The sequence below is a fragment of the Scyliorhinus torazame genome, chromosome 16, assembly GCF_047496885.1.
Source record: "Scyliorhinus torazame isolate Kashiwa2021f chromosome 16, sScyTor2.1, whole genome shotgun sequence".
NCBI classification, from domain to species: domain Eukaryota; kingdom Metazoa; phylum Chordata; class Chondrichthyes; order Carcharhiniformes; family Scyliorhinidae; genus Scyliorhinus; species Scyliorhinus torazame.
This window is the reverse complement of record NC_092722.1, coordinates 193,902,188-193,917,219: the sequence shown is the minus strand read 5'-3', so window position 1 is coordinate 193,917,219 and position 15,032 is coordinate 193,902,188. Positions and strand designations below refer to the sequence as shown.

The window sequence follows — 15,032 nt, the reverse complement described above, 5'->3', positions numbered from 1 at the left end:
GGGAGAATTCAGAATGTCCAATTCACCTACCAAGCACGTCTTTCGTGACTTGTGGGAGGAAACTGGAGCACTTTAGCATTTTATTCCAGTTTATTAATTACATTTAAAATCCCCCAGCTGCCATGGTGGGATATGAACCCATGTGTCTGAAACATTAGGCCAGTCCTCTGGATTACTAATCCAGTAACTTTACCACTATGCTACTTTAGCCACACTTAACCTTTCTGGAACTGAGTCACATTCATTTCCTTACCTAAAAGTCTGGTCACCCAATTCTAAGTTAATTTTAAGTGGGGTACTGCACAGCAGCTTTCCACAGCCCTGGAGTAGTAATGGGGCAAAACAAATCCAGAGGCTTCTGATTCTGTTGGGTGCACAGCTGGATTGCGAAGACCCATGTGGTTGAGTGCCCCATTGGCACGCAATGCTCAGCCTTGCACGATTTAAAGTACAGTTACTTGAATACTGTTTGACCCATTGAGCAGTGTTTTAAAATGGGAATGTGGCGAGGATTGAAATGGAAACGCAGGATCAGGAGGATGCATTCAGTCCCTTGAACCCTTCTACCATTCAGTTAGATCGTGGATGATCAGCACCTCTTTTTTGAAACATAATTTAGAGTACCCAGTTATTTATTTTTTTCCAATTAAGGGGCAATTTAGCATGGCCAATCCACCTAACCTGCACATCTTTTGGGTTGTGGGGGTGAAACCCACGCAGACACGGGGAGGATATACAAACTCCACACGGGCAGTGACCCAGGGCTGGGATTCGAACCCGGGTCCTCAGCGCCGCAGTCCCAGTGCTAACCACTGTGCCACCGTGCTGCCCTGCACCTCCTTAACCTCATCTACCCACCTTGTTTCCACAACCTTAAAACCCTTACCCAACAAAAATAGATCGGGTGAGTTTGCACAAAGTCATATTCGATTCAAAATGTTAACTCTATTTCTTTCTCCGCAGATGCTACCAGAACTGCTTAGCTTTTCCAGCAGTTTGTTTTAATTTCAGAATAACAGCATCCATAGCAATTTGCTTTTGTATTAAAAAAGTATGAATTTCAGTTTTGAAATTTTCAGTTGACTCAGTGGCACTGGTATTTTTTGGGGGAGAATGTCCAGATTCCTAGTCTTTTGTGTGAAGAAATGCTTCCTGGCATCACCCCTGAACAACCCAGCTCTAATTTTATGGTTCTACCCCCATGTTTTGGATTCACCCCACCAGAGGAAATAGTTTCTCTCTACCTACCCTATCAAATCCTTTAATCATACAATCCTAAACATCTTAAAGTTATAAAAGATAAGTGCAGATTACAATCAGCATTTTGGATGTTACAGTTTTGAAAATACGGGTTGTGCGCTTTTACATTTTAGTTTTCTCCCTTCCTCTCCTGAAGGCACAGGAGGTGGGGGGTGGGGGGGTGGTGGTGGGTGGGGGGTGGGGGGTGTGGGGGGTGGGGGGTGGGTGGGGGGGGTGGGGGGGGTGGTGGGGGTGTGGGGGTGGGTGGGGGGGGGGTGGGGGGGTGTGGGGGTGGGGGGTGGGGGGTGTGGGGGGGGTTGGGGGGGTGGGGGTGGGTTGGGGGGGTGTGGGGGTGGGGTTGGGGGGGGTGGGGGGTGGGGTGTGGGGGGGTGTGAGGGGGGGGTGGGGGGGGTGGTGGTGGGGGGTGGTGGGGGGGGTGAGGTGGGGGGGTGAGGTGGTGGGGGGGGTGTGGGGGTTGGGGGGGGTGAGGGGGGGTGGGGGTGGGTGGGGGGGTGGGGGTGAGGTGGGGGGGGTGGGGGTGAGGTGGGGGGGTGGGGGTGAGGTGGGGGTGTGGGGGGGTGAGGGGTGTGTGGGGGTTGGGGGGGGTGTGGGTGGTTGGGGGGGTGAGGGGTGTGGGTGGTTGGGGGGGTGAGGGGTGTGGGGGGGGGGTGGGGGGTGAGGTGGGGGGGGTGGGGGGGGGTGAGGTGGGGGGGGTGGGGGGGTGAGGTGGGGGGGGTGGGGGGGTGAGGGGTGGGTGTGTGGGGGTGGGGTTGGGGGGGGTGTGGGGGTTGGGGGGGTGGGGGGGGTGTGGGGGTTGGGGGGGTGGGGGGGGGGTGTGGGGGTTGGGGGGGTGGGGGGGGGTGTGGGGGTTGGGGGGGTGGGGTGGGGTGGGGAGGGTGGGGGGGTGAGGTGGGGGGCTGGGTGTGGGGGGTGGGTGGGGGTGGGGGGTGGGGGGGGTGAGGTGGGGGGGTGGGGGGGGTGAGGTGGGGGGGGTGAGGTGGGGGGGGGGTGGGGCGGGGTGAGGTGGGGGGGGTGGGGCGGTGAGGGGTGGGGGGGGTGAGGGGTGAGCGGTGGGGGGGGGTGGGGGTGGGGGGGGGGGGTTCACACCTGTGGTTACTGGCCATACCCTACTAGCTTGCCCTGTTCCTAATTTTTGAGCAGAGATGGTTAGAGTCCAATTTCAGTTTTGCTTGGATCCCCACATGCTTGTGTACACATTTCAGTAGAGGTCATGGGTCCACGCACAGCTAATTTACCCCCCTTAGCCCAGTGGCGCTGAGGCCTATTGTGATAGTCCTTTGGCCACCCTGACCAGCCTCTTTTGGCCAAGTTAAACACGACAGATGCAAGTGTTTGTGGAAGGTTAGGAGAGGTGACTGAAAGTTTGGTGAAGGAGATGTGTTTTGATCAGGCTTTTATAGGTGGGGAGACCGGTGGAGATGTGGCAATTTTCTCTTTGGGTGAAAGGTTTTGCTACTAAATGTGGTAGTGAAGAGCCTTTCACGGTTCCCCCTCCCTGAGTGTTCAATCAGATTGAACCAGATAATGTGCAACCGTGGAACTTTGTTCAGCTCTGAGATGAGACTCATATCTCATGTGTTATTTGTCACTAAGACTGTGTACTTTTACCTTCAGTAACATTGCCCTGCTCTGCCAAGCCTCCAGCTATCTCAGTCCCACACTGATCTCTCACCCCACGTCCTTCTACCTGCCCTGTTTTGTCTTGTTTTTAAAAGCCTATTTGCTTAAGCCTGTGGTTACCTGTCTTGACTCTCTCACAAAGGTTTGCTTTCCTTTGCTTTCTGCGTCCCCAGCAAGGCCACAAACCTTGTACATGGCTTTGACCTGATTTCATACAACCGTGACGACAATTCATAAGTACTTCATTGGCTGTGAAATACTTAGAGGTCGTGAAAGGTTCCATAGAGATGTAAGACGTTCACTCTGTTTTTTCCCTTTTCACTCTTTTCTTTTCTCCAACATTCTCCTTGCCAACTATCTTACTTCACCAACCACAAACTATGACTCATCTAAAAAACAGTCCCCTGATATGTGCAGAGTCTCACCCCTACATTACCCCAAAACATTGAAATTAAAACTGTTGTCCTCTGCAAATCCTTTCCTGGCCTCACAGCATCTCACCCGCCCCCCTATCTCCTGGTTCTTTGCAACCGTCTCCCACATGACATCCATTTTTGTGTCTTCTGGTTCTTGGAATCTGGCCGTTGTATCTTATCCTCCCTCAGTTCTGCTATCAGTGGGAACCTTCAGCTGTCTCAGCTCTACCCTCAGGAACTCCCTCAGTAAACTCTTCTGCTGGTTCTCTGTCGCATTAATAATTATCTTTGCCCAAAAGCTTTCGGTTATCTCTCTCTCTCTCTCTTTCATTCTCACTCCCTCTTTCTTTCTCTCTCGTTTTTCTCAACGGTTCCTTTTCTCCTTTTGTGAAAGTGCACAAGTAAAACTAGAAGGTGATTGGCACAATACATGGAAGTGTTGAGGAGCAGTTTTATGTTCCAATCCTTCTTTGTGCTGGGTTCTAAGTTCAGTTACCCTGCTATTTTTCTACAGCAGCAAATAAAGTACAGGTTAATTGCTTCCATTGCTCCTGTTTCCACCTTGGAAGAAGCTGATTCCAGGACCTGAGCGGAGCGGGATCAGGTTGCCATCTGGTTGTCTCATATTAGGATAGTGTCTGAAGCATGTTGATACAAAAGGAAAAGGTCTTGGGTTTAAGTTCCATTCCAGAGACTTGATCGCCAGATCGAGGTTGACACTCCAGTACCAGAACTGAGGGGGTGCTGCTCTGTCAGAATTGCTGACTTTCAGATGAGATGTTAAACTGAATCCCGCTTGTCCCCAGGTGTATATACTGTGATTCCTTGGCAGAACTTGGACAAAGAGCAGGGGAGTTGTTCTGATGTCCTGTTGATATTTATCTGTCAAACTATGTTAACGTTTTCAATTTTTAAAAAAAGAGTACCCAATTTTTTTTTCCAATTAAGGGGAAATGTACTGTAGCCAATCTACCTACACTGCACATCTTTGGGTTGGGGGGGTGAGACCCACGCAGAAAGGAGGAGAATGTGCAAACTCCACACAGACAGTGACCTGGGTTCAGGATTGAATTTGGGTCCTCGGCGCCGTGAGGCAGCAGTGCTAACCACTGCACCATCATGCCGCCCCCAACATCAAACATAAAACGGATGCTCTGCTCATTATCACATTGCTGTTTGTGGTATCTTGCGGTGCACAAATTGTGTCAGATTTCCTACATTACAACAGTAACTACTGGTTTAGCACACTGGGCTAAATCGCTGGCTTTTAAAGCAGACCCAGGCAGGCCAGAAGCACGGTTCAATTCCCGTACCAGCCTCCCCGAACAGGCGCCGGAATGTGGCGACTAGGGGCTTTTCACAGTAACTTCATTGAAGCCTACTTGTGACAATAAGCGATTTTCATTTCATTTCATTTTCATTTCATTTCAAAAGTACTTCATTAAGCACAGCGGCACAGTGGTTAGCACTGTGCCTTCACAGTGCCATGGGTCCAAGGTTCGATTCCTGGCTTGGGTCTCTGTCTGTGCGGAATCTGCACGTACTCCCTGTGTCTGCGTGGATTTCCTCCGGGTGCTCTGGTTTCCTCCGACAAGTCCTGAAAGACGTGCTGTTAGGTAATTTGGACATTCTGGATTCTCCCTCTGTGTACCCGAACAGGCGCCGGAATGTGTCGATTAGAGGATTTTCACAGTAACTTCATTGCAGTGTTAATGTAAGCCTACTTGTGACAATAAAGATTATTAAATTAGCTGTAAGTGCTTTGGGACATTATAGGATCATGAGAAACACTAGAGAGATTCAGGTTTCTTTCTTAAGACCACATCCCAACCTCAGCAATAATAATTTTCAGTTGATCATGCAGTGAGGTGAGTGAGAAGTCAAACTGGAGTTTGAGTAAATCCTCAATGGATTCTTGACAGCATGTGACCAGCTTAAACGTCAACTCTTACTTAAGTAGATCGTCAAAAGCAAGGAAATTCTCTGCTATTTTTAGAGCGATTTCCTGAAATCTGCTGATTTGCTGCGAGGAGCAACTGGTGTTGGTATGGTGGGTGTTGGGAGATGAAAAGAAGCATCTGATGGAGCTTGAAAATGTAAAGATTTATAAAGGAAGAGAGGCAGAAGAGCAGTGAGATGTGTGAAATGTGACAGCGAGGTAGTTTGTCCTTCGTGGGGATGGGGCTCCTGCTCATCCAACCCCACTGGTTGATTTACAGTCTGCTGTGTGTGTGTGTTGGTGAACATATGTGTCTCACATTTGTTTTTACAGAACAGCAAATGGTAACTGCTTAAAATAAGCGAGCTGCCAGCTGACCTTTGCATTTTGACCTAAATAGGTGTTTTATATTGCATTGGCAGGCCAATACAAAGATGTAATGTTGTACATTTCTCTTTCAGCCTTCTCTTTTCTGTCTAAAGGGATTGGGACAAGCTTTTAGAACTGTAGACATATTGTCCGTATCTCCACCCGAGGGACCATGCCTCATGATGGAGCATGGACTGTGACCCGTATCAAAGGATGGATGTGCTGGCTTTGGAGAGTGCCTGGAGGATGTTCACAAGAATGATCCCCAGAATGAAGGACTTGTCATGAGGAGGAGTTGAGGACTCTGGTTTGTACTCGAAGGATGAGGGGGGGAATCTCATTGAAACCTACAGGATACTGAGAGTCCTAGATAGAGTGAACGTGGAGAGGCTGTTTCCACCAGTAGGAGAAACTAGAACCCAAAGGCACAGCCTCAGGCTGAAAGGGACGATCCTTTAAGACACAGATGAGGAGGAATCTCTTCAGCCAGAGGGTGGTGAATCTGTGGAACTCTTTGCCGCAGAAGGCTGTGGAGGCAAAGTCACTGAGTGTCTTTAAGGCTGAGATAGATAGATTGTTGAATCTAATAATAATCTTTATTGTCACAAGTTGGCTTACATTAACACTGCAATGAAGTTACTGTGAAAAGCCCCAAGTCGTCACATTCTGGCACCTGTTCGGGTACACAGAGGGAGAATCCAGATTGTCCAAATGACCTAACAGCACGTCTTTCGGGACTTGTGGGAGGAAACCGGAGCACCCGGAGGAATCTCACGCAGACACGGGGAGAACGTGCAGACTCCGCACAGACAGTGACCCAAGCCGGGAATCGAACCTGGGACCCTGGTGCTGTGAAGCAACAGTACTAACCACTGTGCGACTGTGCCGCCAATAAGGGGACCAGGGGTAATGGGGAAAAGGCAGGAGATTGGGGATGAGAAACATATCAGTCATGATTGAATGGCGGAGCAGACTCGATGGGCCAAATGGTCTAATTCTGCTCCTGTATCTTAAAATTAAAAAAAAAAATTAGTGTACCCAAATTAATATTTTCCAATTAAGGGGCAATTTAACGTGGCCAATCCACCTAGCCTGCATATCTTTGGGTTGTGAGGGTACAACCCACGGAGACACGGGGAGAATGTGTAAACTCCACGCGGACAGTGACCCAGAGCCGGGGTTGAACCTGGGACCTCAGCGCCGTGAGGCTACAGGGCTAACCCACTGCGCCACCGTGCTGCCTTCTGCTCCTATATCTTATAGTCTTATGGACTGTCGGCCGACTACACTCTCGTGTTGTGCATCATGGAAGAAACATATCATCACTTCACATAGATCTTTGGTCAATACCTGTGATCACTACATTTTATTTGGGAGTAGAAGCCGCGGTCAGTGATGCTTCCTCAGTGCCAGCTGTGGCTCGGAGGGTAGCACGCTCACGTCTGAGTCAGAAAGCTGTGGGTTCAAGTCCAACTCTGGATGAGCACACAATACAGGCTGGCACACCCAGTGCCAGCACTGAAGGAGTGTGGCAGTTTTCGAAATGCCATCTTTCAGGTGAGACAAATGAAACTGAGGCGCTGCCTGTGCTAGGTTAGACCTCAGCGATTCCACGGTACTGTTTTGAGGAAGAGTAAGGGAGTGGCCTCTGGTGTCATGGTCAGTATTTATCTGGGTTGTTTCCTCCATTACAACGGTGACTACACTTCAAAGGTATTTAATTGCATGTGAAGCGCTTTGCTGGTGAAATGTGCTATCAGAATGCAAGTCTTTTGTTTATTGTTCCTTTTGTTGTTTGTGGAATCTTGCTATGAACAAATTGGCTGCCACATTTTTACATTTCAACAATGGCAACACATCATTGACTGTAACACACACCAGTAAGATACTGCAGATGTTGGAAATCTGAAATAGAAAACTAAATTGCTGGGAATGCTCAGCGCGTCTCTCAGAATCTGTGGAGAGAGAAGCAGATATAACATTTGACGATCTGACAAAAGGACATCAATCTGAAACTTTAACTCTATTTTTCCCTCTGTTGCTAGACCTGTTGAGTATTTTCAGCATATTCAATTTGTTGTTGGTTTCGCATGCCCTAAAATTGTGAAAGATGCTACAGAAATGCAAGCCTGTCTCTTCTACTCCCCATCACAGTTTTGAATGAAGTAATTCTGAGGCAAATAGCAGAATCCTAATTTTTTTTTATTTTAAAAATTCTTTAGAGTACCCAATTCATTTTTCCAATTCGGGGGCAATTTAGCGTGGCCAATCCACCTACCCTGCACATCTTTAGGTTGTGCACAGTACGAAGTCTTACAACACCAGGTTAAAGTCCAACAGGTTTGTTTCAATGTCACTAGCTTTCGGAGCGCTGCTCCTTCCTCCTGCGCCGAAAGCTAGTGACATCGAAACAAACCTGTTGGACTTTAACCTGGTGTTGTAAGACTTCGTACTGTGCTCACCCCAGTCCAACGCCAGCATCTCCACATCATCTTTAGGTTGTGGGGGTGAAACCCACGCAAACAAGGGGAGAATGTGTAAACTCCACATGGACAGTGACCCAGAGCCGAGATCGAAACGGGGACCTCGGCGCCATGAGGCAGCAGTGCTACCCACTGCGCCACCGTGTTGCCAGCAGAATCCTAATTTGAACTGAAATCAGCACGATGATGGATTGAAGCCGGAGTCAATCTGATCATTATGCCCATGCAGCTCCAGATTCTAACTCTCAGCAAATAATTGAACTTTTAATTTAATCCAAATAGCAGGGCGGCACAGTGGCGCAGTGGTTAGCACTGCTGCCTACAGCGCTGAGGACCCAGGTTCGATCCCGGTCCTGGTTCACTGTCTGTGTGGAGTTTGCACATTCTCCCCGTGTCTGCGTGGGTTTCACCCCCACAACCCAAAGATGTGCAGGGTAGGTGGATTGGCCACGCTAAATTGCCCCTTAATTGGGAAGAAATAATAGGTACTCTAAATTTATTAAAACAAACTTGGCAAATAGCTTTAGACACCGTTTGGATTCCCATTCTTGTTCTTATCCTCTACCTTGGCTTTGGTGATGGATCTGGATGTGGAAATGGAAGGCCATTCGACTCATAGAAAAGAGAAACTTTCCTTTCTGTGGCACTTTACGTGACCTTGGAACATTCCAAGACACTTGATAGCCGATGAAGTACTTTAGAAGCGTAGACATTTTGTAGTGTAGCCAATTTGTGCACAGCAAACTGCCAAAAAGCAATCTGGTAGTGACCAGGTAATCTGCCTTCAGTGATTTGGTGAAGAGATGAATATTGGCCAGGACACCAGCAAGAATTCCCCTACCTCTCTTTGAAACAATGTCATAGGATATTTTAAATTAATTTGACTGGGCCTCAGCTTAATACAAGGATGAGAATTGTAAAATCAAGGCATAGATGGACCAGGAGACAATGTATGGTCAGGAAACACAGAGATGATGGGTAAATGAGACTTGGTGTGAGTTATGTATGGGCAGCTGAGTTTTGGATGATCTCAATGTTCTGGAGGGTGCAAGATGGAGTCCAATCAGGATTGTATTGGAGTAGCCCTGGAGATGAGCTTTAACCATGTGAGCATGGTATCACTAAACCAAGCTGAAGTCTGCTGTCAGGAGCTGGATGTCTTGGGCTGGAGCAAGTGCTTCTTGGGCTTTCCAAATGCTGGTTTTGTATATGTTGGATTATTTCACCTCTTTCATGGACTGAGATCAGTCTGGTAGATGTTTAATCTTTTCAGTCTGGATTGGACTCGAGCTTAGTTCTGGAAATAAATGAGAAGCAATCAAACTGGCCTTCAATTCATTTTTCATCTTTTCGTGACTTGGCATTTGTCGGCATTCTTCTCTTGTGGAATGATTCAGCTTTACTCTTATTCCATGCTATCACCTGTCCTTTGGTTACAAAACAACAAAACAAAGAACAAAGAAATGTACAGCACAGGAACAGGCCCTTCGGCCCTCCAAGCCCGTGCCGACCATACTGCCCGACTAAACTACAATCTTCTACACTTCCTGGGTCCGTATCCTTCTATTCCCATCCTATTCATATATTTGTCAAGATGCCCCTTAAATGTCCCTATCGTCCCTGCTTCCACTACCTCCTCCGGTAGTGAGTTCCAGGCACCCACTACCCTCTGCGTAAAAAACTTGCCTCGTACATCTACTCTAAACCTTGCCCCTCTCAACTTAAACCTATGCCCCCTAGTAATTGACCCCTCTACCCTGGGGAAAAGCCTCTGACTATCCACTCTGTCTATGCCCCTCATAATTTTGTATACCTCTATCAGGTCTCCCCTCAACCTCCTTCGTTCCAGTGAGAACAAACCGAGTTTATTCAATCGCTCCTCATAGCTTATGCCCTCCATACCAGGCAACATTCTGGTAAATCTCTTCTGCACCCTCTCTAAAGCCTCCACATCCTTCTGGTAGTGTGGCGACCAGAATTGAACACTATACTCCAAGTGTGGCCTAACTAAGGTTCTATACAGCTGCAACATGACTTGCCAATTCTTATACTCAATGCCCCGGCCAATGAAGGCAAGCATGCCGTATGCCTTCTTGACTACCTTCTCCACCTGTGTTGCCCCTTTCAATGACCTGTGGACCTGTACTCCTAGATCTCTTTGACTTTCAATACTCTTGAGGGTTCTACCATTCACTGTATATTCCCTACCTGCATTAGCCCTTCCAAAATGCATTACCTCACATTTGTCCGGATTAAACTCCATCTGCCATCTCTCCGCCCAAGTCTCCAGACAATCTAAATCCTGCTGTATCCTCAGACAGTCCTCATCGCTATCTGCAATTCCACCAACCTTTGTGTCGTCTGCAAACTTACTAATCAGACCAGTTACATTTTCCTCCAAATCATTTATATATACTACAAAGAGCAAAGGTCCCAGCACTGATCCCTGTGGAACACCACTGGTCACAGCCCTCCAATTAGAAAAGCATCCCTCCATTGCTACCCTCTGCCTTCTATGGCCTAGCCAGTTCTGTATCCACCTTGCCAGTTCACCCCTGATCCCGTGTGACTTCACCTTTTGTACTAGTCTACCATGAGGGACCTTGTCAAAGGCCTTACTGAAGTCCATATAGACAACATCTACTGCCCTACCTGCATCAATCATCTTAGTGACCTCCTCGAAAAACTCTATCAAGTTAGTGAGACACGACCTCCCCTTCACAAAACCGTGCTGCCTCTCACTAATACGTCCATTTGCTTCCAAATGGGAGTACCTCTAGACTTGACTGTTCCAACATACATCCAACCCACCTCCATTCTATCCTTCATCGATTTGAAGGAGTCTGAAACTGCTCTCCGTGTCCTATCTTGTACCAAGTCTCATTCATCTAACAGCCATGTGTTCAGTAATGTCATGAACAGGGTTCTAGTTAAGGAATGACTCAGTTTTAGAACATAGTACATTACAGCGCAGTACAGGCCCTTCGGCCCTCAATGTTGCGCCGACTTGTGAAACCACTCTAAAGCCCATCTACACTATTCCCTTATTGTCCATATGTCTATCCAATTACCATTTGAATGCCCTTCGTGTTGGCGAGTCCACTACTGTTGCAGGCAGGGCATTCCACGCCCTTACTACTCTCTGAGTAAAGAACCTACCTCTGACATCTGTCTTATATCTATCTCACCTGAACTTAAAGCTATGTCCCCTCGTGGTAGACACCATCCGAGGAAAAAGGCTCTCACTGTCCACCCTATCCAATCCTCTGATCATCTTGTATGCCTCAATTAAGTCACCTCTTAATCTTCTCTCTATCGAAAACAGCCTCAAGTCCCTCAGACTTTCCTCATAAGATCTTCCCTCCCATACCAGGCAACATTCTGGTAAATCTCCTCTGCACCCTTTCCAATGCTTCCACATCCTTTCTATAATGCGGCGACCAGAATTGCTCGCAATACTCCAAATGCGGCCGCACCAGAGTTTTGTACAGCTGCAATATGACGTCATGGCTCCGAAACTCAATCCCTCTACCAATAAAAGCTAACACACCGTACGCCTTCTTAACAACCCTCTCAACCTGAGTGGCAACTTTCAGGGATCTATGTACATGGACACCGAGATCTCTCTGCTCATCCACACTGCCAAGAATCTTACCATTAGCCCAGTATTCTGTCTTCCTGTTAAAATGATCATTCTTGTTTTCAAATCCTACATCCCTCCAAGCTGCCTGAGCTGCTCCAATTTTGGCCTCTTGAGCGTCCCTGGTTTTAATTGCTCCACAACTGACTAGTGTATCTTCAGCTACATGGGCCCTAAGCTCTGGTATTCCCTCCCTGCATCTTTCTACCTCTGTATCTCTCTTTTCTCCTTTAAGCCTCAACTTAAAGCCTTCCTTTCTCACCAAGCTTTTGGTTGCCTATCCTAATATCTCCATGTGTGTCTCAGTGTCAAATTTTGTTTGTTAATGCTCACTTTAATGTACCTGTGAAGCATCTTTGGACATTTCATTGTGTAATGGCACTATGTACCTTACAAGTTGTTGTACCCACAGTACATCCTTATTGTATGATGCTGATATTGGGAGATGATTAGGGGTGGTGTCTTGTCTCACGTGGTTATGTAAAATATGTGGGCGAACCAGCAGGCTATTCGGGACTTCGCTTGCTACTCTCTTACCCATTGTAGTCAGTGGAAGAATTAACTGGGTGGAGTGTAAAATGGGCTGCTGGGCTTGCGTTACCACACGGCACTGATTTTATCTCTGCTGTCTCTGAAATCATTGTTTAATTTGTTTAACTCTTTTCTGTGCTTGACCACTATAGGTTTCCCCAAATCGCTCTGAAAGAGCGGGTAAAGTTTTCTCAGAACTGGAAGCGTGGGAGGTGTCACCAAGAAATTTTGCTGAGGTGGAAGTACAAGTATGTGGCAATTTAATTTTGTCTTTGTTCCCTCAATCCATCTCAATGTGATAATATATTTTGAACTTTGGTATCTTAGGCATTGAGTATGACACTCGAGAAGACATTTATCAAAAGTCAGCATAGCAAAGCTCCCTCTGCATGTCCTATAAAATGCATACAAAGCAAATACAGAATGTGTTAGATTCAGAGTAAAGCTCCCTCTACACTGTCCCCATCAAACACTCCAGGACAGGTATAGCATGGGCTTAGATACAGAGTAAAGCTCCCTCTACACTGTCCCCATCAAACACTCCCAGGACAGGTACAGCACGGGGTTAGATACAGAGTAAAACTCCCTCTATACTGTCCCCATCAAACACTCCCAGGACTGGTATAGCACGGGCTTAGATACAGAGTAAAGCTCCCTCTACAGTGTCCCCATCAAACACACTCAAGACAGGTACAGCACGTGGTTGGATCCAGAGTAAAGCTCCCTCTACACTGTCCCCATCAAACACCCAGAGCAGGTACAGCACCGGGTTAGATACAGAGTAAAGCTCCCTCTACACTGTCCCCATTAAACACTCCCAGAGCAGGTACAGTACAGGGTTAGATACAGAGTAAAGCTCCCTCTACACTGTCCCCATCAAACACTCCCAGAGCAGGTACAGCACAGGGTTAGATACTGTGTAAAGTTTCCTTGACACTATCCCATTACACATTCCAAGAGCAGGTGCAACAGGCATCTAGACTGGAAAGACCCTTTCAATTTACTAGAATTTCTATACTGCTGTTTGTGCTGCGATCTACATTTGATTTCCTGATAACTAATATATTTGTTTATATCATTCATTATTTTGTGGAGCACTATCACTGTTGTTATGTAGGTTGTCTTATTGGTGAAACGGGGTGGGGGTGTTGGTGATTTTCTTCCCCAGTTTAACAAAAAGATTCAATGGTAAGATTCAGGAGGTTATCTGCCTTTGTTTACCCCAGTAAACAGTTATTTGGTAGTACAGAACTTGAATATTGCTAAAAAGAGAGACATGTTGCTGAAGTTTTTCATCTTGCACTCATCAGGACAAACTTGAAATAATCACAAAAAATTATACTACAGGAAACAAGTCTTGTTAATTGGTTGGCAACTTGACCGATTGGCAAAGGCATTGCCATGGAGGAAGCAACAGGGAACTAGAGGATCTCCATGCTTCCAGGTAACTTAAAAAGACACAAGACGTGAACACATTCCTCATGTTTACGTAGAATAGGTCTGTGTGTGTGTCACTTCTAGTCACGTTATGAGCTCAACTGATTATCTTAAATTGATTGTTAGTATTGCTGTTAACGCACTCGGGATTCTTCAGCACGTACTGTCCAATTGCAGAATCACTTCTTAACACTAGGCGTTTTGTTTTGGGTTTTTCAAGCACTGGGTGTTTGAGTACTGTCTGTACTCTGTCAGTTACGAACAGCCAGAGGAATGTGATATTTGATTCCACAAGTCAATCGCTGGAATGCATGGAATAAGTCTCTGACATTACACTGGCACTGAAATTGATATGCAATTGTTGCTGAGTTGTGTGATTGGCAGAATGCCCTTTTAAACTGATGAAAGTATCCTCGTAGTGGAAAATACTACTCTCATCATCACAGCATAGTCGCTGCATGAAACAGCTTGCTTAATCTGTTCAAATTTTTCAGATATTTTACCTTCCAGGGTATTGTGATATTTGAAATTTGGCATCCTTGCGTTTGTTGTGATGAAAAGCATCGGCAACATCTCTCTGTTCAGCAACACCTTAGTAAAGTTACCATGAGTTGATTTGGCCATTCAATTTCTCCTCAGTTTATTGCCATGGTTACAACTGGATGATCAGTGGCTCTACCTCTCCCAAGCAGCTGATATCCTAGCATATCCACTGAGGCAGAACGGTGTTGGTTTTCAGCGACGGCCTATCTCTGTATACACTGGCCATCGGGACGATGTCTGCCGGTTTGTTGTCAGTGAATCCCACATCATCAGTGGCGGTGGGTAAGTGGTTTGAATTACTGAGTGAAGTCCTAGGATTCACTCCGGTTTGGTGTAATATACGTGTTGGGTTCCAATAGGAAATGCACCAAGTATAATGCACATAGGGCTTAATGGTTACGCTACATAGGATTCATGGCACAGAAACAGGCGATTCGGCCCAATCAGTACTTGGTGGTCATTTCATAGAACATAGAATTTACAGTGCAGAAGAAGGCCATTCGGCCCATCGAGTCTGCACCGGCACTTGGAAAGAGCACCCTACTTAAGCCCCACACCTCCACCGTATTCCCCTAACCCAGTACTTCCACCTAACCTTTTTGGACAGTAAGGGCAATTTAGCACGGCCAATCCACCTAACCTGCACACCTTTGGACTGTGGGAGGAAACCGGAGCACCCGGAGGAAACCCACGCAGACACGGGGAGAACGTGCAGACTCCGCACAGACAGTGACCCAAGCTGGGAATCAAACCTGGGACGCTGGCGCTGTGAAGCAACCTTGCTAACCACTGTG

General features: G+C 47.1%; 1 protein-coding gene across 3 annotated transcripts in view; it reads left to right on the top strand.

Annotated features, from left to right (window-relative positions):
• The window catches only part of fbxw4 (F-box and WD repeat domain containing 4), a 161,350-nt gene that overhangs the window by 12,707 nt on the left and 133,611 nt on the right, over positions 1–15,032 (top strand). For all 3 annotated transcript variants that reach the window (XM_072479735.1, XM_072479736.1, XM_072479734.1), the window contains exons 2-3: positions 12,411–12,506; positions 14,335–14,520. In XM_072479735.1, the coding sequence (XP_072335836.1) occupies positions 12,411–12,506; positions 14,335–14,520 (282 nt within the window). The remainder of the gene's footprint in view (positions 1–12,410; positions 12,507–14,334; positions 14,521–15,032) is intronic.